Below are 24,649 nucleotides of genomic sequence, written 5' to 3'. Positions count from 1 at the left end.
TCAACACTATAGTAGCATTTTTCACAAAAATATGAAGTTTTATAAATGGCTAGGGATTTTCCAAAACAGATTAAATGATTACAGACCTTCACATATTTTCAAAATGATTTATTTCACATTAATTGTGCAACTATTTTCTCTAACTGGCTCACAATAAAATACTTTGCAAAGTATCTATCACAATGTCTTTCTTGGAAAACGGCACTTCCTAGCAAACAGCTGCATATAAAAATGTACGCTTTTAAACTGCTGAAATTCAAATGTCAGGTTTAAAAGATATTAAACACAAGTGGATATTCACAGAATTTTAATCAGCTTTTGACAGAAAAAAAAAACAACAGATATAACATTACAATAAATGCATCCACTGATTCTCCAAGTCCACGTCCTGATTGGTCCTTTAGAGCCCTGTGGCTGAGTCCTGGATAGTTTATCGTTATTAGCGAGTGAACGAGCGTACGTGCCGGCCTCGTCCACCTCCACTCCCGCTGCTGCTGAATTTGCCTTGACCACGCCCACTGTTACTTACTCCACCACCTCCTACACTAAGTCCTCCTCCGCTTAGCCAGGAAAGCCCAGTGCCTCTTCCTCTGGGGGCACGGTCTCGCGGAGCCAACCGGTGTGCACCTGAGGAAAGTACAGAAGAACCAGTTTAAAAAAAACAAAAAACTCTATACCACTGTTATTTTAGTTTACTGACCAACTGCAAATGAACCTCAAAGGCATTAGTCTCATGTAAAAAAAAAAAAAAAAAGTCAGCAGACTGTTTTTGTATATACAAGTTGATTAAAGCCAAGCAACACAGATTTTATTTTCCTACTTTGTTTCCGTTCCCTTGCCTAGTCCTTGAGTTTTCATGTGTCTTTCGTCACTTTCCAGATATCGTGACTGGAAGTACGTTAACCTATGACTGATATTCAGTCTACTAGATCAGGGATTCTCAAACATTTTGCAACCAGGGACCCCCTATGCTTCATGAGTTCCTGGACGCCACTTTGAAAACCAATGTACTAGACTACAGTACATCTCAGAGTAACCATGCTAAAGCTAGCTTCCACTGAATGACATGGTGTACACAGTACTTGCTCTTACTCTGACCCTCTACTTGCAGGTGGTGTAGGAGTTGCTAATCTTTAACAAGACTGACACTAATTCCCTCTAGCCAAGCGAGAGATACATGCATAAATTTGTGGCCTGATTAAAAAAAAATTAAATAAGTCATAATCAAATGATTATGAATCTACCTATCCATCTTGCTATTAAATACCTGCATGTCTGCATGAGTATCACATGAGTGTACCTGTTGGTGGCTGCCTCGATGGCAAAGGCCGTGTAAAGTTACTTTGTGCTCCTCGGGGTTCACTGTATGTCCCTCTGTGAGTTACTGCAGTCACTGGAGCACTCCACGTCGAGCCCCGCCCACCTTCACGACGAGGATAATTACCTTAGGCGCAAAAAAAAGCAAACGTCAATTTTCAATAGCTACCAAACCGCAGCAACAACAAGATCTGTATATGTGTGTGAGTATTATCAGCTGTACATACTGGCAAGCAGTGCGCTCTTGGGTGCAGGTGGAGTGAAGAAGCGGGTGTGGCTCTGGAAGCCCCGTCCCCTGGTTCCACCAGTAAACAGGCCTCTAGTGGGTGGCTTGGCCCCTCCCCCTTTGAGAGGGCGTTTGGGTGGAGCCAAGCCTGCAGGTAGGTTAACTTCCTTGAACTCTGCAGCCAAGAAGTCATCTACGTGCATGGAGGGCGGCCGGCTCGTGTTCTGCTTACGCTGCCTGAAGATGTCGTGCGGGCGGCTGAGCTGGTTGAAAGCACCGCGACCACGTCCGCGAGGCGCTACCATGATGTGAGCACGCTTAGCCGGCTCCACATACTCTGATTTGCCGCTGCCGAGAGATACATACGGAATAATTTTGAGTAATTATTGAGGGTTATTCTATGCACACGAAGGGGGCTTTCACATATGCAGTGTTCAGTCTGTTTGAATTGAATCCTGGTGTGTTTTCCCCCCTTGGTGTGCTTCTTCAAACAGGTGATCACTGCAATCACTCTAAACTGAGCCAAAAGACTGAACTGCAGCGCTGCAGAAATTCAATGCGTTCTCTGGACCAATGAACAAAAAGAGAAATGTGATGGACAAAGAATTTAAAACTAATTATTTGTATAATTATTTAATTATTTATATAACTCCAGCTCTGTGTTTCTCATGCTTGGGTGAGTTTTGTGATTTCTACATGTACTTTGCAAAGCTTTTTCCATCCCTGTATTTCTGACCAATGAATGAAGTGCATATGAATGTGTTTTGTGTGTACCTAGAGGTGATGAAGGTTTCATGTTTGTGCTTTCCCAGTCTAAAGCCCTTTGCTGGTTTGCTGTGGCCTGGTGAAGTAGGCTCGCTCAGGAACGAACGGTCTAACTCTGCCTTCAGGTTCAGGTCAGGGCAGCACTGCTGCGCCAGCGCGACCAGGTCCACTTTAACCTGCAAGGCAACAAAACAAAAACTCCACATGATATTTCAGTATAAATACAGAGCATAGTACCTCACTCATCTTGAAGTAAATCAGTATGAAATCTGTTTTATCCACTACTGGCCACACAGATGCAGCAGGATTGTTTGATAGAAAAGAAATGCAAAATAACTGGAAACTGGTAATAACTAAACTGGGAGAAAATGAGGTAAATAAAAAAAAAATAATAATAAAATACACACACTCACCATGTCTTGGTCTGTCTCCATGTCGTCTGACTGGAATGGAGAATACCAAAGAGCTCTCAGCTGATCATCCAACAGATCAGAGAGAATATATACGGTTCTTTGGGGAAAGAACACACACAATCACACAGGCATACTAAGAACCATCGCTGAGCGTTACGTTAAACATCACCAAATAAATTACTAGCGTAATAATGAGAACTCAACAAGCAGGTGAAGCAGACTCCCTCTGATACCTGTTGTTAAACTGGGTCTGGAGTGGCTCTGGAGAAGGCAGAGTTGGCTCTGTTTCAGGTTCTGCTTGGCCCATTGTCTCTCCAGTACTTTCCACAATCTGCCGGAGACCCACCACATTCTCCAGCAGAGCTTCCAAAGAATCATCCTCTTTAAGAAGTTCCTACGATAGTTTGGTCATAAAACAAGTACTAGATGTGAGATACACCAAAAAAGTTCATACTCAGCCAGTCAGCACTTCTTTATTACGCCAGATTTACACTTGCTTTAAAGCACGCATACACGTACGCAAGATCGAGGCCGATCTTTCAGCATACTGTACAACTAATCAACAGAAGCGATAAACTTTGATGATAAAAATAGTTGCCAACGAATTTCAATAATGATTTGTTTGTCCACGTCCAAGCAATACATCGGCACGCTATACATTTGATAGAAAATGACGAAGTACTTTACAACAAAGAATAATTTATGACCAAAAATGGTATTAAATATGTTAAGGAGCTATAACAGTTAATAGTTCATATCGAAACATATAAGATATGTTTGTGTCAAATATAACATTATGAGTACTAGAAGTATTATAACATATATGAAAAAATAGTGTTTTAACTGCTCTAACACACACACTTCAACTCAGGAAGGGCTGCTAAATGGCTGATAAACTGGATCATGAGCAGAGAAAACCCTAATATGCCTTACTTAATTATTTATCATAGTACATTAATACTGCTATTTCCATGGTGTATTTACTAACTCAGTAGAAGAACTAAATACTCCACACTCTGCCTACACTGACATGTAGAGCACTCACAACGTGACACACGTCTTGTCTCTTCTGATGTAAATGGGCCACGTTTATTAAAGTACGAGTGTCTCGGTGCCTGCATTGTGTATTCACCACATCTAGTGTAAAATGTCCTTATTCTTCCCCCCATTTTCTCTCCAATTTGGTCACCTGACCAAACACATTCCCACCCACCTGTCCAGCTTTCTCCTATCATACAACAGCTATCAACCAGGGTGGGTAAAGGCTAACACGTGCTTCCTGTGAGACACGTGAAGCCAGGCAACCACATCTTTTGAATTGCTGCTCAGCATCACAGGGCAGCGTAACACACAGTGAGGAAAGTGCTATCTGCCCTCTTCTGCATACAAGATTTCACAGATGCTTGCAATTAGTTAGCGTCACTCTGATTGTCAGGGAAGAGAGAGTATGCCGTCAGAGAGCATGGCTCCCGGACATGGACGGCTGTGACATTGTCGAGATTCGAACACATTTATTTCTGGATCGGAAAATGCATGTAAAATCGGCTCTTATACCGACGCACTTCATACCGTGATGTGTTTCTCCAACTCTGCAAGCGGATGTTCAGTGGAATCATCTTTCCACTGGAGCAGCTGTTTCATATCACTCATGTTCAAAGCCAAAGAGCGGGAGTCCATATCTTCATCCTGTTACAGTACAAACAGGCTCACATAAACACATACTACACTCTTCCTCTCTTTCACATGCACGAAGCTTATGTTAACACGCGATTCTGGCTTCATTAAGAAACAGCAGGAAGTGATTTTGTTGTTCACCACTGAGTCATTGTTGAGGATCTGCCGCAGGAAGTCCAACAGAGCAGAAAGCAGTTCAGCCGATTCTTTGTTAAAAGACGCGATTTCTCTCCGGAGCAGTGATGACACGGCAGAATTGTGCTTCTTTAGTGAGCTGTAACATAAACAGCATGTTAAAGCATATACAGCGAAACCAAAGTCAGCAATCAGTGAACTGCTGCATATACACACATACACACACTGGTTATTCAATTAAAAGCATATCGTTACCTCTTCAAGTGATAGAGCCCATAGTCATGTTCGGTCAGGAACATCATTGTTCTGAGGCAAGTGAGCTGAAGAGTGTAGCTGCTGTGGGTGTGTCTGAGCACCTCCAACATTCTGTCACATATACCCGGCATCATTTCCTTTGAAGGCAAGGCGTTAGCCAACTGCTCTGCCTCAGACACACACACCTCCCCTGAGCCACTCACAATCAGTGAAATGTCCTGGTCACACAGTGATTGGATAATTGAGGCTATCAGTTCAGAGTTCTGTTGCACCGATAGGCTGGCGTCCACCGGTGGGAGGAGCATCGCAAGCAGCATCGATAGCATCTCTGAGGATTTGTCTTCAGGCCGCCCCTCGGTCCGCACCTCGCTGCGCACGGCTCCGCCCAGCAGAGCCAACATGGCTGCCTTACAGGAGCGCTGAGACACCAGTGAGTCTATTAGGGCTAGTAACCTTGTCAACTGCGAAGTCACGGCTTCCCTAAACGGAAAATAAAAAAATAATGTGAGTAAACCAACATCGGCTGAGATCACACAAATCTTAGAACATTAAATATAAACACACAGGAAAACTTTCCTAAATGGAGTAGCAGTGAATCACAGTAAATGTCACATGTGAGCACTTTTCAGTCATGCATGTGCAATCCTGAGACACATCTTACAGTTGCATCTCTTCATGCAGCTGCTCCAGCAGGGTCCTCACGACAAGGGTGGCAGTTGGTGCTGCAAGGTCGCAGAGCTGCACACACACTCGCCGGAGCACAGACTGGAGAGGTGGGCAGCTGCTCACACACACACAACGCAGCAGCTCCTGTAACGTGCGTGCCTGAGCGTGCAGATGCATGCTCCACAGCTTACGTGTGTTCATCGCCACGCCAATGTCTTGGACTGACAAAGCCTGCCATGACGAGAGAACAATGTGTGTCATCTTTAAACAGCAAAGCCTTGTGAGCTTACTATACTCCAACTCCTACAATCAAGGGTGTGTAAAAGCGTAAGATCGAAAGGGATAAAAGAGCGTACCTTTTGTATTATGTGAGAAAACCTCCTGTGTATCTCAATATTTAGTTTTACTCTGGATTTGCTAACAGAGTGCCAACAATAGAGCAATATTATGAAAGATTTCATAATTGTAGACGTTTCAGCTACAATTTACAAACCATTTATGAGAAAAGGATTTTTAATGAGGAAAAAATTATTGAGAGAATGAGAGAAGTGTATCAATATATTTCAATTTTCAAAATTCATTAGCTAGCCCACTGGGCAAGTGAAAGATCCAATGGTTTGTCCAGTTCCATATTATGATTTCCCAGAAGTCCAATTAACTAGGCTAAAATGCGGCAACTAATGTAATTTAATTCAAAAGTATGATGAGCTAATTGACTTCATTAATACAGACTATGGAAAATGGGTTATATAAGAGACTACATGTTATGTAGCCGTAATCTTTATCCTGTCCTGAAGCATCATGTTTGTGCCCTTGACAACCTGTCAGAAAGTCTCTGGCTAACATTTTTGGCTATGAGCTGTAGTGTTCTCTCATTGCATGTAAAGACATTAGTGGACTATACAACACTTTTCGTAAAATGGATAGTTTCGATTCTAAAATCTGATTGGCTGAGCTGTATTCGAAGCCGTTGTTATATCTTTGATGTACTGTACATACTATGACCGCATCACAATAATCCAGTTTCGTAATAACGTGCCAAGTTTTAAACAAATAAAACTGTTACACTTAGCCATTGTTGTTTTGTAGAATGCCATAATATTTGCCTGTTACGTTGCTTAGCAACCAAAGCTTACTGTTAATAGACTATACTACATGCCTGAAAATTGTTTGTTGCAAATATAATGAATAGTAAATTAAATTATGTATTTAACAATGGATTTTATTATGTTTAAAGAGGCTTATAAACACAATAAGCCTCTGGAAGCCACTTGACTTGGGTGTGTGTTACAGTGATTTTATCACGGCTACTAAGTTTTACTCGATTGTTTAGCATCCGTTTATGTTCATTAATACGCCTGTATGTATTTCTCTTATCAGTCGAGTCCAGTTGTGTGTGTGTGTAGTACCTGTGTGGTCTGCATGGGCAGCGGTAAAGGCAGCAGCTCCGATAACAGACTGAGGCTGCTGTAAATGTTCTGTGGTGCAGCCGTAATGGAGTTGAGCACCTCTTTCAGCATGAGAGACCAGCTGTTCGCTGCCACAGTTTCCTCAGATCCTGTCTCCTGCTCACTCACAGCGTGTGTGAAAGTCAGTAAAACGTCAGTGATGTCACTCTGCAGGCGCAGCTCCTCGGCATCCAGGCGTCCCAACGGCGTGGAGCATGCAATCGTGTGTAGGGTAACACACACGGCCGGGACACGCACGTCCCTGAACTCACACGCGCCGCCTTGCAGCAGCTCGCTTAGCATTGCTCGCATCAGCCTCAGCGCGCAGGACGCCAGTGACATCATCATCAGCCGCTGTGGCGTGGGGCCCAAAGGTCCATGCAGTCGCCAGGGGGGTAGTAACACCGAGGTCAACTTCTGGAGGACTTTAATAAAGGTGTCCATTCCTTCAGCGCTGAACAGTGTGATCACTGCCTGGTTCCACTTCAGATCCTTCTGCTGACCTATAAACACAAAACAGATCTATGATAAATGTTCACTAGCCCTGCATACAGACTGCTATATTTTAAAGAATATAGCTTTGAAGAAAGTAGGGCCATAATGATATGTATCGAACAATACATACTCTGCGTATATACATACAGTCCCCTCCAAAAGTATAGGAACGGCAAGGCCAAATCATTTGTATTTCCTATACACTGAAGACACTTGGGTTTGAAAGATTGGGTTCAAAAGGTGAATATGAGACGAAAGATCAGAATTACAGCTTTCATTTCCTGATATTTACATCTAGATGTGTTAAACAACTTAGAACATGGCACCTTTGGGTTCAGACCACCCAATTTTTAGGTGAGCAAAATATTGGAACAGACAGTCTTATACATTTGATTATATATATGTGTGTGTGTGTGTATATGTATGTATTTATATATACATGTATATATATGTGCGTGTATATATATATATATATATATATATATATATATACACACACACACACATACACATACAATACTACAGTGTACAGTTTTCATAAAGCTTTCATACTGTTTCAAAAACAGCTGATGTATGCATGCCTTTGTGCGTGTGCGTGTGTGTGTGTGCGCGTGTGTGCTTGTGTGCGTGTGTGTGTGTGTGTGTGTGTGTGTGTGTGTACACACCTGGCACTGTAGCCGGTGGACAGGCAATGTGACAAAGCACTCTGAGGGCAGTGACAAGCCCCACTCCATCTGGCGTCATTACATTCTCCAGATTCTGACACAAGGAACAAAATCTCAGTTATGCATGGCTAATCATTAAGTAGCTTACCCACAATATATTACTACTGGGTCATTTCACTGTACAAATGCATGCATTAGTCCTAATTATACACAAACACTGGCACTACTTTATCTCTAATAACTGTTTGGTTACACATAAACTATACAGATGAATGCAAAAATGGATTATAGCAGTACATTTTATATAAATAGACCTGCATCAGTGGTATAACACGACCATTTAAAATAACTCTTACATAACTCCTGTAGCATATTTGTGTTGTAATCTGCATACTACACAAGAACTGGTAAATTATAATCATAGTGTTAGACTTTAGAATACATTTATAATAAGTGGACAATTACAGTGTGTACATACACTTCAGAAATAAAACCTTAATGGAAAACCACAAGCTTGTATAAATGTAATTATTCTTCCCTTTTAAATCCAAGAGAGCAAATATACTGTTACAATAGCCAAGATATGCTATATGGCCAAAAGTTTGTGGACACCTGACCATCACACCCATATGTGGGTCTTCCCCAAACTGTTGCCACAAAGTTAGAAGCACACAAGTATATAGGATGTCTCTGTATGCTGTAGCATTACAATTTCCTTTCACTGGAACTAAGAGGTCCAAACATGTTCCAGCATGACAGTGCCCCTGTGCACAAACCGAGCTCCATCAAGACATGGTTTGCCAAGGTTGGTGTGGAGGAACGTGAGTGGCCTACACAGAGCCCTGACCTCAACCCCACTGATCACCTTTTGGATTAACTGGAATGCTGTATGTGCCCCAGGCCTTCTCACCTGATATCAGCGCCTGACTTCACTAACGCTCTTGTGGCTGAATGGGCAACAGCCACGCTCTTGAATCTAATGGAAAGCCTTTCTAGGAGAGTGGAGGTTTTTACAACTGAAATGGGATGTTCGAAAAGCAAATATAATGTGATGGTCAGGTGTCTGCAAACTTTTGGCCATATAGTCTACACTGACTGACCACTTGTTTAAGAGCACCACCTGAACACCTACGAATTCATGCACTTTTCCAAATCAGCCAATCACGTGGCAGCAGCGCAATGCATAAATTCATGCAGATACAGGTCAAAAGCTTCAGTTAATGTTCAGAACAAACATTAACATCAAACCCAAAACATTAGAATGAGGAAAAATATGAACAGCTGAAGATTCAACAGTTCAAGATTGAACTGTCATCTTCAACTGTCCAGCCTGTGGCCACTGTAGCCTCAGACTCCTGTTCATGGCTGACAGGACCGGAAACTGATGTAATCTGCTTGTTCTAGTCTGACCGTTTGCTGTTTTGTGTATTTTAATATGCTTTTCTGCTCACCATGATTGAAAAGAGTGGTTATTTGAGTTACCATAGCCTTTCTGTCACCTCAACCCAGTCTGGCCCCCTCTGACCTCTCTCATCAACAAGGCGTTTCTGCCCGTAGAACTGCCGTTTACTGGATGCTTTTTCCCCACCATTCTGTGTAAACGCTACAGATTGTTGTGCATGAAAATCCCAGTAGATCTTAAATACTTAATCCAGCCCATCTGGCACCAACAAAAATGCCATGGTTAAAGTCTTCGAGACATTTGAAACACCTACTTTTGCCCCGATTCCTATGTTTGATGAGAACCTTAACTGAAGCTCTTCAGCTGTATCTGCATGATTTTATGTATTGCGAAGCTGCCACATGATTGGCTGATTGGATAATTGCAGGAACCTCTATACATATTGCATACAGATGTTCCTAATAAAGTGGGCAGTGAGTGTACAGTTGTGTAGTTAAGGACAGGTTCAGGGTAAATAAAATAAATAAATAAATAAATAAATAAAATAAAGACAACCTAACTCTATGCTGAAAATACGTTGCTGCTCTCATATCCAACTTTCCTCTCTTTCAACAAATAATTATAAATCGAACCATTTTGTTGTACTGTAGTGGTGAAACAGACCTGTTTGATGTAATCAATAAGCGCTGGTATGCCACTCATATCAAAACGTAGCTTCTCCAGTGGCTCCAGCCATTTACTCAGCTCTGAAACAGAAGACACACACATCACCAAATTAACCAAGTAAAAATAGAAATCATAGATTGCTTACAAAGTTAACATGAGATTTATAGATGGTTTTCTTTACTGTATAGTACAGAAGTCCTGAAGTGCATATTGTGAAAAAATGTTCAAATACTACACTGTTATTTAGAATTAATACACATCTCTTATTTCAACTTGATTCATTATATCACCATATTTATCTTGTTATTTTGACTGAACTCGTTATTTTGAACACAAGTTGTGGAATGTGCTGTTGTTACCTCGACATATTATTTTGTTATTTCGACTTGATAACTTATTATTTCAACTGAATCGTCATTATCTCATTATTTTGACTTAATAAAATATTATTTCAAGTTACGTCATTGTTTCAACATACCTTGTTATTTTGACTTAACATAACAAGGTATGTTATGGAAAAAACGTGGAAAAAACGTTGAATTGTTTTGTCATTATTTTGTCGTTATTTTGACTCAATATCACATTATTCTTTACATATTATCTCATTATTTCGACTACAAATTATGGAAAAAATTTGAAGTACAATTATTTCAGCCTAATGACTTATTTCAACATATTATTTCCTTACTTTGACATACCTTGGTGAACTTCTACTTAATAACTGGATGTTTTGACAAACACATTATTTTGATTTAATATACAGTATAACACCTGAAACTCTAATAACACAGTACTTCAACATTTATTATTTCACAACTTTCATGTTCAGTGTGTCCATAGCATAGAATCACGAATGGCTTTGGGAAGCAGATTTACATCTCACCTTGAAGTTTTGCGTTGTTCTCGTCGGCTTTGCATATACTGAGTAATGGAGCAGCATAATGCTCCATCATTCTCAGCTCAGCAGAGGTCTGGACCACCAGCAGCACGAGCATACAGGCATAGTTGTATGTCACAGACTTTCTGGCTTTTCCCTCCCTAAAAATGAATCAATACATTGAAGCACATATATGCAGGATAAACCCTAGCTTGTTTTGCTTGCGTCTATTGTGCGGTGTGTATGTGCTCACCCCTGTCCCTCTTTGGCGTGATGCTCGAGCAGGTTGACCAGGCAGCTGAGATTAAGGTCCAGGCTGAATACGTGTGAGACTGCGTTTCGTCCCGTGCTGTTAAAACTAATCAGATACAAGCTGTGGAGCGTGGACAACACTTCTGGATTGTCACCTTCCTCAAGCTCCAGGCCGTTGAGCTCTGCGACAGCTTGCAGGGCGTGCAAGGCCTGCATTAACCACACCCAAAAGCCATCGTCCAATGAGCTCTCAGTGCCAGTGGCAGCTTCCTCGCCCTCTGCCTCCAACAGAGGGGTCAGTGGGGCCAGGTGAGCTAGGTGTGTGAGGGGAGCCACGTGTGTGAGAGGTGTGAGCAGACGTAACAGGATGTTGGTGGGCTCGTGCTGGCTCAGGAGGAATAAGAGGCCCTGCTGGGATTGGGATAAGAAGCGCAGCAGCTCTCGCACGGCCTGCAGTACTCCCACGTGGCTGCAAGTGGCCGGAGAGGTCAAGACAACCGCCAGCGACTCCAAGAAGTGGGTAGCATGCATATACCTGTAAGAAGAAGAGATTTATTACAGACTTCGTATATGACCAATATCTGGCTAATATGATCACACAAATGACAATGAAAACACTGGGCCTTGTTTATCAAACTTTCAATAAAATTGTGTGCAAATGATTTCAGAAGCCAAACTGAACTAAGAATTTCACCAGCTTTTTATAAAATTGCTTCATACACATACGTGTATGTTGTTAAATGCCAATCACCCATAAATTACCAAGTGTATTCATATCATGTCTGGTTTACATTTAGTGATGCTCACAAATCTCTCAGCCATAGCAGTGCAGTGCATCGACTACCACAGGCACACACTAACCTCTTCCTTTTATAGGACGCCATTACTTTTGACTAATTGAACATTTAGTCTTATTTGTTTTAATTTAAGGACTTATTTTGCACTTCAATTTCAAGTTGAGTTTTGCACAATTTTCTCTAAATTCGTGTTTGTAATTGAAATAAACTTTTTTTTAATTTAAATTAATCCGTATAAAAAATTGCAGTATATAAAACCAAAGCCGACTGATCAAGGTTCACATGAGTGAATCATCTTATACGTAAATTTACACAAACTCAAGAGCTCTGATAAGATACAAATATTTGTTCAGAACTAACTGGATTTTCACAAATAATACAATTCTTATATATATAAATGCACGTATATAAACAATGTACAGATAAATTAGTTTGTATCCAGATTGATAAATGAGGCCCACTGCATTTATTACAGAACATACCAGACCTTCCTGGTCTTGCAACAGGTGTGCATGTCCTCGATTAACAAAATGGAGGACATCAAACCTTCTAGGTCTTACAAAAAGTAATCTTACACTGAGTACCTTTGGTTACAACAAATACTAGACTAATAATCTACACACTGCTTTCATTACCAGCAATCGGGGGACATACCAGACCTTGTGTGTCTTGCAAAAGTGTGTCCAATAGCTTTGGCTAACATGGTCCAAAATGATCACAAAAATGACTAAGAGTTAAAACAGTGCTTCATTAAACAGGTAACGGGAGATATACCACATTTTAAAAGTCGTAAAAAAAAAAAAAAAAAAAAAAGTGTGGCTAGGTTTACTACACTTAGCTAGATTTAGCTAGCATGAGCCTGACTATAACCCCAGGGGTGTGTGGGTGTGTGAATCACCTATAGAGTGTTGGATAAGGATCATCTCGCTCCGGAGGTCCGGTAATACGTGCAGTAGTGGGAAAAGCCTTGCCAGGCGGCTGCACCATGCAGTGAGGCGCTGTTTCCAGCAGGTGGAGCAACTCTTCTAGCAAACCTTGCAGCCTCTCCAGATCAGCCTCTGACAGAGAATTGGATTCCAGCAGCGTGTCCATGTCCATCGGGCTCTCTGGCTCTGCCTCGATGTTTTCCCTGTCTCCCTCTTCTCCCTCTCTGTCAGTGCTTTCTCTCTCCCTCTCACCTCCTTCTCTTTCTCTCTCTCCAGCCTCACCTTCTGCAGGATGGTGCTCAGCCCACACACCCGCTGTTTTCTGAAGGTCAGTCAGCACTTCGTAAAAATGTCCCTTCTGCATGATGGCAGCACCTGCTGTCGCCACTCGGACAGTCTGGTCCAAAAGAAAGAGCTCGAGCAGACGCTGGTAGCCACTGGTCCCTTCGCTGTCTTGTTGGTCCACTCTAATCAGTGCCTCCATGCCAATTGGTTCGCTTATGATGCTGTCGAGGGAGCGCAGAACGCTGAGCTTCAGCGTGGATGACACGTGATCGGCAAACAGGAGGCCCAGCAGAAGACCCACGATTCCCTTCTCCAGCAGACCCTGCACAGTCTGAGTACCACAGTCAGCCAGAGAAGACGCTAGTTTGGCACCTGCTTTCAGTTGGCGCAGGTTCAGGGCGATGGGTTGTGCCAGGGCTGAGTCGAGATTCAAAGCTGTGGATGTCCATTCGACCAGCAGCTTCAGCTGCTCCTTCTGGCCCTCTGGATCCTTAACCGCCAAGAAGCTCAATCCTTTCACTAGCAAACCAGAAACTTCTTCTAATGCCGTTACCCAGCCTGCACTGTGCTCTGAGTCTGGCCCCTCCCCCCGGGACTCCAACAGTTCTACCAACTTAGATGCAGACTCGGCCCATGGCGACGTTTGGTCCTGAAGTTCTGTAGCCTTAAGACAATTCAATTCTGCCTCGTAGCGCGTGATATGGGGTGCAGTGAAGTGCTGGAGGGGGCGGAGTTCCCGTTCGTACGGATCGTATTGGACGGTAGGGAGTGATGCGAGGTCCTCAGGGGTGCAGTCAAGGTCGAAGGCTGGCAGTTTAAATGCCCCACTCTCGAGATCCTCCTCGTCACTGGAAATCTGCTCATAGCCATCATCACCTAAAGTAGGGAAAAAAGTTAACATCTAAAACTGGAAAGCGAGAGTACACACAGAATAAACTACTAGTTCATTACGGTGAAACAGAAAACAAGATAAACTAATAAGGAAAATAAAGTATGCCCAGCCCGCATGCGACATCTCAGTGTCTGCTTGCTCTCATTATGGATCTAACTATCCAACCATACTTCTAATTTTCGACTACATAAAGCAGAATGAGTATGAATATGAGCTTGAGACAGGGACATACTAAAACCCATAAAAACAAGTTCAATGTCGACGCTGTAGCTCAGGGGGAGGCTGTTTAACATGCAGTGTGATTTTAGTTACTTCCTCTCTGCTCTCAGGTTAATGTGTGAGCATGCTGGGAGAAACACAACCGCACACACGCCTGAGGGACACACACCGCGCTGTGCCTCCCCTACCTTCACCATCATCCTCCATCTCCTCCTCACCCTCTTCCTCATCCTCCTCCTCCTCCTCCTCTGGCTCACTTCCCTCAGAGCGGGCATCATCGTCTTCATCCTCCCCTGCTCCTTCATCTTCCTCCTGTTGCTGGTCTGAGTATGCATCATCAGGAGGGAGGGAGTTTCGTTCAGGAGAAACAGGCTCCAAATCATCGTCTCCGCGCTCCACGCTCTCCTCCTTCACCGGGCCTACAGCATATGTGTTGAGTGTGTTGTGTGTCAAATGATTTATTGAAAATAAATAAAATTTAAATAAATTGTATTCGTGCATATACAGTACTGTGCAAAAGTCTTAGGCACCCTATTTTTTTTAGTACAAACTTTGTTATAGATTTTTATTTTGTAACTTCTACATTATTGATTCAGTACAAAGACTTTTTAGATTTCCAAACATTAGTTTTCCAGCACAAAATTAAATGTTACAGAAAAAAATTTTTGTATGTCAGTAAAGAAAGCAGCATATTACATAAGAGACCACTTTTCAGACAAAAAAACATAATGAAGGCTGCTGGATTTTGCTGCAAAAATAAGAAGCGAGTGTGACAGTCACAGTCTCCAGAAGAACTGTGGCTGCTTCTGCAAGATGCTCAGTAACACTTACAGCTCATTTCCTTAGAAAACTGCACACACTGTACCTGAGACTACTTTTTTTTTTTTTTAAAGCAAAACATCGTCACACCAAATATTGACTTTGTTTCATTTATTACTGTTTACTGCTCTTTATAGTATTTATTTAATGTAGATACATTTAATTTCATTATTTTTGAAGGCATCTTTGCTCTACAGCATTTCTTTGCATGTGCCTAAGTCTTTTGCACAGTACTGTACCTGTGTACATACAATATTTATGGGGTAATTCTATTCTATTACAGCACGATTGTAGCCAACAGGTTTGTGCAATTCCCTGCTGGAGATTTACCATTTAAAAAAATCTGAATAAATTATTTAGTCATCCAGAGCCTAAAAAAAAAAAAAAAAAAAAAAAAAAAAAAAAAAAAAAAGGCAGGAAAATTTGCAAGTTTAAGTAGAGTATGAGAGGGTGTAATAATGTTACCAGCTGTGCAGACGGGAGCTGCAGTGGCAATCATGAAAACTCAGCTGGATGGTGGATTTTAGGTGATTCAGTAGGATCCAAGCAGTCATGTTATACAAATTTTTTTGGCAGGTTAAGGCTACACCTATACTTAACACACCTAACATCTCTACCTAAGCAATATACGAACTTCATGTCACTTCGTGCTCTTTTGCGCTTTCAGGTTTTTTTTAGATAAATGTTGCACTTGGAATAAAAAAATATGAGGAATATATGAGGAATAAGAAACTGTTCGGAGGCAGAATCTTCACGGTGGAAATTTCACACACACCTGGCACAGGCAGCGCATCCTCATCATCGTCGTCCGGGGGTGGAGGCCCTGGTGGGGTTCGAGGGCCTCTGGGTTGTGGTCTGGGTGGGCTGCCGTTAAACTGCTCCTCATTATCCCACTCTGACACACACACACACACACACAAGCACAACAAATACACAATGTTAAAATAAAAACAATTACGACAGCTTTTTCAACTGTACATTCCATTCCATTTACATTCCTTTAAAGACATAGAGCCTCTAATGACAGAAGTAGTGTTTATTTCTAATACTGCTCATGTGTGTAAATAACAGATATACTGACCATGCTTGACATTCCTCTTGGAGGCAGGTGTCTGCTGTTGCGGTGGAGGTGGAGGGGGTGGGGGTGGAGAATCGCGGTCGTGGCTGTGTGAGCGTTCGGCCGTACCATACACTGCCAACGTTAGGCATGTATACCAGCCCCGCAGCACCAACCCGTCTGTATTTATCTAGACAAAACAATCAAGCAAGGTCACGTCTCATTAAACATCTCACGATTTACACATTTACACTGCTTATTCCAAAGGTCTAAATTTGGGTCACAAAAGTCTGTCTTGCACACCAATCATCTGGATCTTCAAGACTAGTAAATCCTTTTTTAAGGTGAGCTCATGAATATCACAAGAAGAGCAGAAACATCTCTATGCTGCTGCTCGGTGACAATTATGGCATGAAATCATACAAGGAACCAGCAAGAAAACACTGATCACAGACAGACAGGAGTTAAAAGCTGGAAAAGGGAAAAAACTTAACTCTAATGCGCCGTGTACTGGGGTACCTTTGACGTTTATCACTACATAAAATCAGTTACATCAGTCCCTGACCAGATGTGAGGTAATTTTGTCGACTCAGAAATTCTGACAACATTTGCTCTATTTTCTTGTATTCTTTCGTCTGTATCACAGGTCACATTTCTTTTTGTTGTTTCATTTATTTCCCATTCTGAATATTTCCAGTATGAAGGCAGAGTGAGAACATGTCAGACCGAATACTCTGTGGATCAGCGCCACGCTCAAAAGAGGAAAATATAACCGTATGCCTTAAGATCACTTTCCGTCTCTAAAAGGGAAGACGTCTGAGCTATTTCAGAAACACTCTCGTGCGGAGAGGATGGGCAAAGGGGTTGTCTAATATGCAAACATGTAGCTCTCCTCATACACAACATGTCTAACAACACAGAATTATTGTTCTTCTGTTAACTGAAATATGTCAGATCTACAAAGGAGCATGTCTGATTCAGTGCTGTTGGATCACTTGAAAAGATAAGATGTCTGATTTACTACTTGAGAAACACTTTCCTGTGGTGGGGAGGAGAGGTAAAGGGAATTATTTCAAGCATGCAAACAACTGATGGTTTGCATAGACATTCTAGAGCTGGAAAGTCCGGTCAGTGTAGCACATGCTGAATTGGAGTAGATGAAGGATGTCATGAGCGACAATTATTAAAGCACGAAGGCTTTTTTCACACACACACACACACACACACACAAACACGCAGCCCTGTAAACCGCCGTGTGAAAAAAAGCCTTCGTGCTTTAATAATTTTTTTTATAGGGAGATTATAAAAAAATATACTTCTGGGAGAGAATATTAGACAAAAAAAAAAGTAGTGTACAAGTATCTCACCTTTCCACTGGGCCTGAAGACAATTGATTTGTTCTCGTCGTACTCCAAGCTAGGGAAAAATAAATGATATGTATAACTTTCAGGATATGACGAGTGCATTCAGGAAAGTGTATAAAGAGATTAAAGTAGAGAAAAATATCATTTTCATTTTTAAGTGGAAAGTCACAACTATTAAATAAGTGTATAATAGTGATGACTGTCGGCATTCATGTGTGTGTGCGCGCACTGGTGTGTTGGGTGTGTTGGGTGTGTGTGTGTGTGTGTGTGTGTGTGTGTGTGTGTGTGTGTGTAGTACCTGCCCAACCGGTCAAACACTGGGGTGCTGGGTTTGGACACATTGTTAAAGAACAGGTCTAACTGGAAAGCATGAGGAGCAGTTTCTCTGGAAAAAAACAAAAAAAACAACACACACACACAAGCACATCAGAACTCAAATCCAAGCTTGACGACGCCCCAGCCTACACATGCACTTTCCAATGGTTTGGAAAAAACACAAAAAAACAACCAACAAAGACACTGAACAGCATACATTCTACTCACACACCAATACAATACAACATAGCTACACTGACAATGACCTTAGAGCTAATTCCCTTTAAACCCTATCCAATTTCTTCCTCAGATGAGCAAAGAATAACTAAATGTATTCCATTTAAAACATGTTTGAAAGAAGTGCAGTGCTTCTCTCAACCCACATAACACCAAACAATGAGAGCACAATATGTGGCATTGTTTCAATTCACAAACAGAACAAAAACAATCACTTCATGAACAATATATAAACAACATAACCAAATATATAACCAGAAACAATCTGGTCCTACAGACAGTAAAATGACTTGAGCTGAAGTTTTATCATTCCTAATTCTAAATAGTTTATTAGGAAAAGTAGGCACAGTAAGTAGAACAAGCAATTGAGAAGACAAACACACAGATAGGTGAGTCATAACTGAAAGCAGGAGAATAGGGGGTGTGGTGCATGTGATACCTAAGACGAGTGAGAACAGTAGAAACCAAGACACACAAAAAGCCCAGTCCTGTTCCTTCACTGTGTCCTTCAGCTAAAACTGTTAAAGTAACCACAATGTTTACTTACAGACTAACTTTAATTATCAAGCCTGCATCAAATTCCTGGTCTCAGTGGATACACTGCAGTTTACATGTCTGTGATGTGACTTATTATATGTTATGACATATTAAAAAAAAAAAAAAAAAAAAAAAAAAAAAACACGATCATAGTCAGATTAATCTAAGATTTCATTGTTTCCATGGCTATATTTGACAGGAAAATAAATCTGCGTGTGATAACGACTCGGGTCTGAACGATTATGTACTTTATAAACTCAAAAAAAAAAAAAATACAATGTAAATGTCAGTGATGGTGAAGTAATGGTTCCAGTTCTTTTAGGATTTTATTTTAATTAGTTTGAATGCATTAGAATTTTAGACACTATGATTTGTAGCACAAATTATGAAAGGTGAATTATGACCTACTTAAGCAAAAAAAGGCAAAAACAGAATTGTACCAGAAACCTTTTATTTACCTACAGTACTTTCTTGTCACTAGTGGATTTAAAAAAAAAAAAGTCTACACACTCCAGTTAAAGCTGCAAGTTTTTGCAATGTAAAAAAAAAAAAGAAACCAAGATAAATCAGGTCAGATGTTTTTCCGCCTGTAATGTGATATAGCAACCAACAAAATTCAAGTGAAAACAAATAAAAACATTTAAGGAAGAAAAAAAGAAAAAATTTACAATAACCTGGCTGCAGAAGTGTGCACACACTTTTATACTGGGGATGTGACTGTGCTCAGAATGAACCGAACACATTCAGACTCATGTTCAAAAGTAATTATCATCAACCTGTCATCAACGACGTGATTCTGATTAACTCCAAATAAAGATCAGCTGTTTCTGTACGTTTTCTTGACATCATCTTGGTTTCACATCACTGCTGAAACCCTGGTTCACAAAAAAGCATGAATGGGATCTCACTGTTGAAAGGTATTAATCAGGAGAGGGTTACAAAAGAATTTCCAAAACATTAGAGGTACCATGGAACAAACGGGGCACCACAGTGTCATCACCAAGAACAGAACGTCCCTAAAAAATTGACAAAAGGACAAAAAAACTGCCAAGAGACCCACGGCAACAATAAAGGAGCTGCTGGAATATCTGACAAGTATCCTGCCCTTCACAACCATCTATTCTATTCTTGACATGTTTGGGCATAAACATAGATGAATATAAGGGTGGCTAGATGGAAACCCTTTTTCACAAAGAAAAACCTCTAAGCCTGGCAAAATTTTGCCAAAACCTACATACAATCACCGCAAAGCATGTGGCAAAATGTGTTATGGTCTGCTGAGACCATCGTGGAACTTTTTGGGCATAAGTCTAAAAGATCTTTTTGGCACAAAAGTAAACAACTTATCGCCCAAAGAACACCATACCCACGGTGAAGCATGGTGGTGGCAGCATCATGCTAAGAGCTGCTTCTCTTCAGCTGAGACTGGGGCTCTGGTCAAGATAGAGGGAATCATGGCTAGCTCTAAATACCAGTATATTTTGGCATAGAACCTGCAGGCCTCTGTTAGACAGCTGAAGATAAAAAAAAATTTCCACCTTCCAGCATGATAACGACCCAAATCAACAACAACAACAACAACAACAACAAATGTCAGGTCTGACTTTAGGCTCAAAGGAACTCGTGGGATTCAGCCACGGGAAAAAAAGCAAATCCAATAAGTGTCTGTTAAATCAAATGCCACTAAGCATATTTTTATTTAGACATGTGTTACATAAATTTATTTATTTATTTATTTATATGGCACCCATTTATTCAATCCACTTAATTAATTGACACTGGTTATCTAACCAAACAGGTTTAATAAAGCTGTGCTGTGCAAATTAGTAATTGTATTTTTATGGTTAGTTTATCTTTGATTTGATTTTTTTTTTTGTCTTCCAAGACGTTAATAACCATCAGTTCTGCAGAGAGAGATAATCAGCAATAAAAACGCCACACAAGCGAGGCTTCTATGTGGATAATATGTTGTGTTCTCACCCAAAAGCTCTGCTGTCCGGGAGGCTGCTGTGGGCTTTGATACCAGGAGGGATGACTCTGACTTCTGTGATCATTACACCATACGGAAACCGCACCACATCCACATTTGTGAACTACAGCAGAAAAAACATACCCAGAAAAATGACATTTACACGAGAGACAAATTTCAACCAACTACAATATGGACATAGAAAAGACATTGGTTATCTTCTATTAAATAAACTGTCTAGTGTTTCTCCATTTTCTTTTTCTCTAAGGGACGATTATATTGATAGTGAGGAAATCCGTTTCTATAAATGTACTTCAGCAACTGGCTGGTTTAACTACTTTTGATACCACGGTAAAATTCTTACTGTTCAGAAGGTGTCAATTTTCTCTAACAACATTAGCAGAAAAACTAGAGACAGTTACAAGGTAAGTCACAGGTTTATATTAATGCACTCACTAGGATTTCTTTTTTTAACAACTAATTCACAAGTAAGCATACAGCACATGCTGTGCAGAATTTAAAATAGCCTAAGAATAAACAGAGCTTGAAACAAACAGATGCTCTTTAAGAAAAATGTTATAGCTGTTATGGTCAAAACCTCCATAAGACCATTTCACGGTTTATCAGAAAAGAATTCCAATATCAATATTCCTCTGTAACAGACAAATGTCACGCTAGTGTTGTTCCTTTAATTTTCTGGTATAGGGAACATCTTCACAACCGAGAGAGAGAGAGAGAGAGAGAGAGAGAGAGAGAGAAAGGTGAAAATCAGCTGGTATTGCTGTTAGTCGAAATTCTCCTAAAGTAACCTGACCTCACGCCTCTGAAGTTCTGCATAACTTGACAACAGAAACTGGCTGAAAAATGGTTAGTTTACTGGTAGTTCTAGATCAATATCATCCAAAACACAGAGCACTGATATCAACTGTAACAAAAAAATGGAATAAGTAGGATTGGAGCATCCCTAAACAATGAAACAGTAGCTCAATATCTTTACAGCAGGAAGAACTTCATACCACAGCACTGCTCAGTTCTCTAATCTGATCAGTCAGTTGGTGTTGATTAAATTTTTTTTTTTTTTTTTACAGTCAGAACGTTTTTCGCTGCAGGAAAGGGGTTTGGGATACTACAATTTTGCTATTCATTTTATTTTATTACATTCAAGAAAGAGGAAAAAGAGTCTTGTGAGGGGATAACTGTTTTTAGCTTTTACAACGTAAGTGAGAACAGGAAATAACTTCTCACGTAGACATTCAACAACATTAAATGTAAATATAAACTGTTAAAAAAAAATCCATCCATCCATCTTCTGTACCGCTTATCATATATAGGGTCGCAGGGATCCTGGAGCTTATCCCAGGGGACTCGGGGGGAAAGGTGGGGACACCCTGGATGGACACAATCGCACACACACACTCACACACCCATTCACACACTCCGAACAATTTAGAGATGCTAATCACAACGCAAGTTACAACCGGAGTACCCAGAGAAAACCCCTGAAGCACGGGGAGAACATGCAAACGCCACACACACAGGGCGGAGGCGAGACTCGAACCCCCAACCCCGGAGGTGCGAGGGAATAGTGCTAAAAAAAAACGTTATTCATTAATAACGATTATATACAATCAAGATTATAATCATGGACAAACTGCTGTAGTATAAAAGGAATAAACCACTATGGGATGCGCTGGTTTCTGAAATTAATCATCTTCGGGGTAGTAACAGTAACTCCTGTGATTATTTCCAAAAACAGCATGTGGTTTATTCTTTATACAACACACCAGCTAGTCAAAGCTTACATGATGAGGACAGAGCATTACTGCATTACTTTCAAACTAGTTTCTTCAATAAAACATGTGAAAGGAGTGAACACAGCTAACTGATAGACGATTTGCAGAGCTGTATGTCTGCATGCAGGTATTAGGATGAGCGTGTTTTAAAGGGTTTAGAAGATAGAAAGCCTTGCAGGATCATTAATCAAATCCTTGTTTGTATTCACACTGCACATTATAGCATTTGATTATAATAATAATAATAATCATAATCATAATAATAATCAAAGCTAGAGCCAGTTTTCTAGCCCACTGTGCAGTCCCCTGGTGTTTCTAGCCGTTAGTTTCTAGCCATTTACAGATTTATGCACAGAATAAATGTCCATGAGCTCTACGCACAGTAGTAATGTTTACTTCAGGATAATAACAGGTCACCGGAAGGAGTACTGTTCCTCCTTTAACATGCTACTTATTACTGTAGTGTTCGCTTCTGCACGTCCCGACATGCTAGTGCATTTAGCCAGGCTGCTAACTAACTTGCTTTGTGTACAAAGCACATCGACAAAAAAATAAGCTCGGGAACGCTGCAGATAATATTTTTATTGACTCGTCTTCCAAATAATGTAATATACAGAATTCTATTATTTACCTCTGCACTTTGATGCTTAAACGTGTCTAAAAACAGAAGCTCCATTGAGGAATCCCCCGCCATCTTTGTTTCTCGGTCATTTGTACTTCCTGCTAAACATTTCACTTCCAGGTCACTGCAGAGTGCGCCAGAGAAAAACAACAACAACAACAGCAACCATGACACAGCTCAGAGAAACTCTGTGCTTCTGGCACAGTCTCTGACGAGTTTATTATTAATGTTTATACTGTGTTATAACCAAACTTCCACAAAATCTTCATATTTTCATATAAGATTAGTTTTTAGTAATTAATAATTAATAATTAATGTGTGTCGGCCTGGGAAATGCCGTTCCATGGTCAAATTCAGGGCAGAATTTGTAGGTGTAGTTCATAAAAAGGTGTAGTTTTCTATTATTTTATTTTTCTTAGATTTTATTTTTTTCATTTAGTACTGCCATGCAGAAGCTACATAAGATATTTACATGTTTCTAAGAAGACAAAATAATAACGATTTACACTGATCATCCTGTTCAAAAGTTTACACCCCCTGGCTCTTAATGTAGTGTTTTGCTTTCTTGAGCATCAGTGAATGTTTGCACCTTTTGTAATAGTTGTGTACGAGTCCCTCAGATGTCCTCAGTGTGAAGAGATGGATCTCAACATCACATAACCACTGTTGGAAAGGGGTCAAATATGCAGAAGAAGCTGGAAAAGCAAACAATGTGCAGGACCTGGAGGATTTTTCTGAATAACAGTGGGCTGTTTAACTGCTCAGGAAAACAAGGGACTCAAGAACAACTATCACAAAACAAAAATAGTCATTGATCATCCAGGTAACAAAACTTTTGAACTGGTTTATTTCTGTAAGTTCAGTTATTATTTTGTCTTGTGGACTATATGTAACCATCTGTTATGTGAAATAACTTATTCAGGGCAGTACTAAATAAAAAACAAAATGCAATTTTTATGATCCCTCTTATTTTATCTTATTTTATTAACATTTTGCAGATTTTGCAAGGCATATGTAATCTTATGACCCCGACTGTGTGTACACACACACACACACACACACATATATATGTATATATATATATATATATATATATATATATATATATATATATATATATATATATATATATATAAGTGGGGGCACAGTAGCTTAGTGGTTTGCCTGCAAGGTTCAAATCCCGCCTCTGCTTGATTGGCATTTCCAAATTGTCGAGGAGGTGCGAGCATGTGTGCGATTAAGCCCAGCGATTGGTTGGCACCCCCTCCTTGTTCACAGAGTCCCCTGCGATAGGCTCCAGGCCAGGCTCCCCTGTGACCCTGTGTAGGATAAGCAGTACAGAGAATATATATATATGTATATACACACACACACACACACACTTTTATGCATTTTACAGGCGGGTTACCCCAAATAAAAATTAAAAAGGAAGAAAACTGCATTTAAAGGTTTCATTCCAGTTCCACTGAAAGGTGCTGTGCCGATTTATAACCTAGTTATAGAATAACCTATAGGGAAAAACAACATTACTGGCAAATTTTAACCCTCTACTGCACACATT

The 24,649-nt window shown here is 40.6% G+C and overlaps 1 protein-coding gene across 2 annotated transcripts; it reads right to left on the bottom strand.

Annotated features, from left to right (window-relative positions):
- Positions 1 to 93: 93 nt before the first annotated feature.
- On the bottom strand, positions 94 to 23,239 carry virma (vir like m6A methyltransferase associated). Of its 2 annotated transcripts, none has more exons than XM_026924322.3 (23): positions 23,098 to 23,239; positions 20,685 to 20,797; positions 17,914 to 18,000; positions 17,619 to 17,667; positions 16,276 to 16,441; positions 15,970 to 16,089; positions 14,564 to 14,794; positions 12,952 to 14,140; positions 11,258 to 11,791; positions 11,011 to 11,165; positions 10,125 to 10,207; positions 8,060 to 8,153; positions 6,861 to 7,402; positions 5,447 to 5,682; positions 4,786 to 5,265; positions 4,537 to 4,669; positions 4,291 to 4,407; positions 2,955 to 3,115; positions 2,722 to 2,818; positions 2,318 to 2,484; positions 1,545 to 1,891; positions 1,301 to 1,444; positions 94 to 627 (listed from the first exon to the last, which is right to left on the bottom strand). In XM_026924322.3, exons 1-23 carry the CDS (start codon positions 23,158 to 23,160, stop codon positions 440 to 442), a joined length of 5,496 nt encoding a protein of 1,831 aa, XP_026780123.1. In that variant the 5' UTR covers positions 23,161 to 23,239; the 3' UTR covers positions 94 to 439. The 2 variants fall into 2 exon arrangements, with proteins under 2 accessions (XP_026780123.1, XP_026780124.1); XM_026924323.3 differs by having other exon boundaries at positions 14,594 to 14,794.
- Between the last annotated feature and the right edge of the window lie 1,410 nt (positions 23,240 to 24,649).

The sequence above is a fragment of the Pangasianodon hypophthalmus genome, chromosome 22, assembly GCF_027358585.1.
Source record: "Pangasianodon hypophthalmus isolate fPanHyp1 chromosome 22, fPanHyp1.pri, whole genome shotgun sequence".
NCBI classification, from domain to species: domain Eukaryota; kingdom Metazoa; phylum Chordata; class Actinopteri; order Siluriformes; family Pangasiidae; genus Pangasianodon; species Pangasianodon hypophthalmus.
This window is presented reverse-complemented; position numbering and strand designations above follow the sequence as displayed.